The sequence below is a fragment of the Apium graveolens genome, chromosome 10 (assembly GCF_009905375.1).
Source record: "Apium graveolens cultivar Ventura chromosome 10, ASM990537v1, whole genome shotgun sequence".
NCBI classification, from domain to species: domain Eukaryota; kingdom Viridiplantae; phylum Streptophyta; class Magnoliopsida; order Apiales; family Apiaceae; genus Apium; species Apium graveolens.
In genome coordinates, this window is record NC_133656.1 from 180,347,766 (window position 1) to 180,352,618 (window position 4,853).

At 31.5% G+C, this 4,853-nt stretch overlaps 1 protein-coding gene across 1 annotated transcript; it reads left to right on the forward strand.

The window, feature by feature from the left end:
• Window positions 1-1,251: 1,251 nt before the first annotated feature.
• Window positions 1,252-4,485, forward strand: LOC141693556 (peroxiredoxin Q, chloroplastic-like). Its single transcript, XM_074498696.1, has 4 exons — window positions 1,252-1,654; window positions 1,880-2,017; window positions 3,097-3,186; window positions 4,091-4,485. The coding sequence occupies exons 1-4, from the start codon at window positions 1,439-1,441 to the stop codon at window positions 4,307-4,309; spliced, it is 663 nt and encodes a 220-aa protein (XP_074354797.1). The 5' UTR covers window positions 1,252-1,438; the 3' UTR covers window positions 4,310-4,485.
• Window positions 4,486-4,853: the final 368 nt, after the last annotated feature.

The window sequence follows — 4,853 nt, forward strand, 5'->3', positions numbered from 1 at the left end:
ACAGAAGGATAAAAAAATCTTTAGATCTGAACCCTTGAAATATAAATCTTATTTTCCGTAAAAGGGTAAAATAATACTTATATTTGAATCCTTGAAATATATATCGAAGAGACGTCTAAAATAAGGGTCCTGTTCCCTAACAATCACGTGTTAAAAGTCATTTATCTAACACACTACTTCTCTATCGTTGGATGAACTTTTTAAAGGTCAGGATTTAAAAAAAAAGTTTGCCTTTCCGCTATAAATAAACGCGGACAGAGAAAGTTAAGAAATAGGTTCAGCTCAAAATATCCGCGGAACTCAAAAACCTAGTTTTACACCTGAAATAAAAATTTTAAATAAACTTTACAAATATGTTTCAAAAACTCTATTTTGAAACAACCAAGATTACATTAAATATTTTATATGGATATAAAAATTTATATATGTTATTATATATTTTTATATGAATATTAAAATGTTTTATATTAATGTTAAAAGAAGTGTTGCCATAATTAAATTTATATTTTATTTTATATCTTTTAAATTTGTAAAATAAAATATAAATCTATTTTACATGTTTTATTTTAAAATAATAAATAATATAAAACATGTAAAATAAATTTTTATTTTATTTTACATATTATATTATATTTTATTTAATATCATTACTTGTTGTTTATTTGTTATTATTTAAATTTTGTAATCAATATACATAATTTTATCATGAATAGTTATATTAATATGAATACCCAAATATATACATATATATTAGACATAAAACATGTAAAATAAATACAAATTTAATTAGGGCAACTCTTCTTTTAATATTAATATAAAATAATTTAATATTCATATAAAAATATATAATAACATTTTTTTTATATTCTTATAAAATATTTAATGTAATATTAGTTGTTTCAAAATAGAGTTTTAAAACTTATTTGTAAAATTTGTTTAAATTTTTTGTTTCAGCTATGTAAAACTAGGTCTTTGGGTTTAGGGGATATTTTAAGTTGAACCCATATATTAACTTTCTCTATCCGCGCTTATTTAGAGCGGAAAAACAAACTTTTTATTAAATCCTGACCTTTAAAAAGTTAATCCAACAACAGAGAAGTAATGTGTTAGATAAATGATAAATGACTCTTTAACACATGATTGTTAAGGAACATTGTTCCTCGGATATGAAGTCTCATTCGTACCCCTAAAATAATATATTAGATAAAGTTTAACCGGGTAACACGTCCCTTACTAGATGTGATGAAAGGACACCAACAGAAGTCGGAACTCTCAAAAGTTAAACTAAAGATCTGTACCGACAGATCGTGTACCATACAATTTGCCACCTCTACTTCCTGACACACACACGCACACTTTAAACTCATTCTTGGTCCTGTTTATCTTTTAGAAAATTAACCAAGAAAAAAAACAAACTTTCACAAAGACATAGTTGCAAATGCAGCAAATTTCAATGGCAGCTATTTCATTATCTCCACCAAAACACACACTTGTTTCTTCTCTACTACCCTTTCAATCCTCTACCAAACCCTCTTCTTCATTTTCTCAAATTCTCTCTAAATCATTAAGATTTCATGGTCTCAAACTCTCTCACTCCTCTTCTCTTTCCTACCCATCTCCCTCATTCTCTACCAAGACTTCCATTGCTGCCAAGGTACATTCTTCTTTCATTCACCACTGATTAAAATATGTTTATGTTTTTATCTATGAATAGCTTATGTTTAATGGGGCTAGGAGCATACGATTGTTGCAATATACAGTTTTCGTGGTATAATATGCTGCTAACAATAGTTTGTCCGTGACCCTTTCCCACGTTTAATTGCTATTGATTGTGTTAGTGATTTTTTAAGTTTTTTTGTGTTGGTTTTGGTTCTTGAAGGTGGAGAAAGGTACGGTGCCCCCACCATTTAAATTGAAAGATCAAGATGGGAGATTAGTTAGTCTATCTAAGTACAGGGGCAAGCCTGTGGTTGTCTATTTTTATCCTGCTGATGAGTCCCCTGGCTGCACTAAACAGGTCCTTTCTAATTATTTTTTTGTGTTTTTCGAGATAAAATTGTCTTAAAATTGTTATCTTTTAATTACTACATGTTGCATATGATAGTTGCTTTTGGTGTAATACATTTATCCGTTTTTCATTGTAAAGATGTTTTCACCCTTAGCTTTACCATAATTTATTGAACTTCAATTACAATTTAATAGATACTAAATTATGGTTTATTCACAATTGCCCTATTTGAATAGATTATATTTGATTTAAAGTTTTTTCATTTGTGATATTTATGGTTGGAAACCGGAATAGTGATGTACGGGGGTGGTTAATTATCTTGTATTGGATATAACTTTGTATTTTCTTAAGATTACTTCAGGTTACATATGACAGTTGCATATGTTGTAGGCTCGTAGCACATTTCTTCATTTTTTGCTGTAAAGATGTTTCTAATGTAACTTCACTATAAAGTATGGAACTTTGATTACCAACTTTAAAGATACTATTTGGTGGTTTATGCACGATCGCCCTACCCTAGATGACTAAAATAGCTTAACTTGATTTACAGTTTTCAAAGTGACAACTATGTTCATACTGTCATAATCCTTACCTTACAAATAGGAATAGTAGGAAAGGGTGGTGATTAACTATTTGTATCATATGAATTGATAGATTTGAAATGTTTATTTCCTGGTTCAATGTTAGCGACATGTTTTTTGATTTTTCTATGGGCTTGATAGGAAATTGTATTTCTAATTTTGGACCGAGGGGATGTAATGGCATATAATTCTCACTGCCTGATGTTGTTAACACCTTTTAAGTACTTTTTTCCAGTAAAGTTGTTATCTTTTTTTAACTTGTGAACTTGATGGCATAACTGTTTTGTTAACCAACAAAGAAATTAAAAGATGACTATTTTGTAAATGTGCGATGAAAAGAATCTTCAAATTTTATCAATAAATAAAAGAGTTGTTTCTCTTGGGGGCGTAAAGTTTCTTCTATATGTTTTTGTCTGACGAAATAATGCAATATCAAATGGGGTGGTCAAGAAGATAGTAAGCAGGCCTAGATCAGTTACGCTAACAAAATCACTGTGCAAATCGCAGGCCTGTTCTTTCAGGGACTCGTATGAAAAATTTAAGAAAGCTGGAGCTGAAGTAGTCGGGATAAGTGGTGATGATCCATCATCACACAAGGTAATACAAATTTCTCCTTTGGAGAAACAAATCTTCTTTTGTCGTTGTACTTTAATGCAAATAATTTTTTTTGTTTTATATATTGATTGTCAAATTAATTATTTTAACTGTTCAAAATCAGCACCACAATAAGTTTGAAAAAATGCTCCAGAACATAAGCAGGTATGCAATAGATAGACTTTAGCTGAAAGTACATTTGGTCGAAGTGGATGATTGTTAGGATATTGGTTTTGGCTACTATTTTACAGACCATGCGGGAAACTGTTTTTTAAGCAAACTCCAACTTGCAATATCTGGCCGATTGATTGCGCTAGACTCAAAAGCTTATCGTATTCACAAGAATTCATACGATGTTAGACCTTAATTTTTGACTTGAACTTGCTTCCCGTTTTCATTATCTCCCTTGACTCAAATGTCCTGTTAAACATAGGAGCTATTTAACCTGAACATAACTTCAGACAAGTCACAAAATGATGCTTTGCATATCGCAGCCTATAATGGGTTGGTGATCACGGCCAGTGTGCCAGATTTTTCCTGTTACTAAAGTTTTGATAGCTTCCTGTTTACCGAAGCTTCTTTAATTCCTCAATTTTGTTTAGACACCTCTTCGTACTGTTTTCTGTGTACTTCTAGTGGTCTAGTCTATTCCTTCTAGGTACCCTACTTGTTTTGAAACTATGCATTAAGATCTTGGTTAGGGTCCATTCTGTAGATGGATGATGATCAAGTATTCTTTTATCGAAGACAAATGGTGATATTGGAGCTACTCTTGACAGATTTTCCTTTTGTGACCGCCTTTAGTCAACTTTACTTGCTTATTTTGGCTGTTTTATATTTTGCAGGTGCATAAATTATACTTGTTAAACTAGACTGACCTTAAAACATGTTACTTATATTGATGTAGGAATTTGCAAAGAAGTACAGACTTCCATATGTCTTGCTGAGTGATGAAGGGGACGAGGTTAGAAAAGAATGGGGCGTGCCATCTGATCTTTTTGGTGCATTGCCTGGTAGGCAAACCTACGTCCTAGACAAAACTGGAAAGGTGCAGCTCATCTACAATAATCAGTTTCAACCAGAAAAGCATATCGATGAGACCTTGAAGCTGCTTGAAAGTCTTTAAATCTTTCTAAATCCACAATTTAATCTCAATCTGGTGCATCTTTTTATTCATTACTTTTATTTTGGTAGGTAATTTGTTTATAATATTCAAGATTTGTGTTATGAAGTGTATATACAGTTATAATCAATTACACGGATCAACACGGACAAGTATATGACATGGTATACTTTCCTTTGTGTCCTTTCCAGACTGCATCACAATCTACACTACATTTCCAGGTTGAAGAAATATTATCCTCAGCAACCACGCTGTAGTTAGGATCATATCTTATATGTGAATCAGTTGTGCTCTGTGTGCTAAGAAACAGGATATATAGTAATTTTAACTAGTATCATCTTCACAGCCACCAATACATGTAAACAAGTCAATCTGAAAATGAAGATACAAGAATTTCCAGCTTTCTTCCTCTTGCAGGTCTTCTTTTCTGTCACTAGTTTTAAGTTCTGATGATTCTTGTCGAGATTTTGTCCATTGCCATGCCTTTTTTTCTTCAAACTCCACCTACAATGTCCAATGTCATTTACACCAGAAGCAGCTCTTCCTA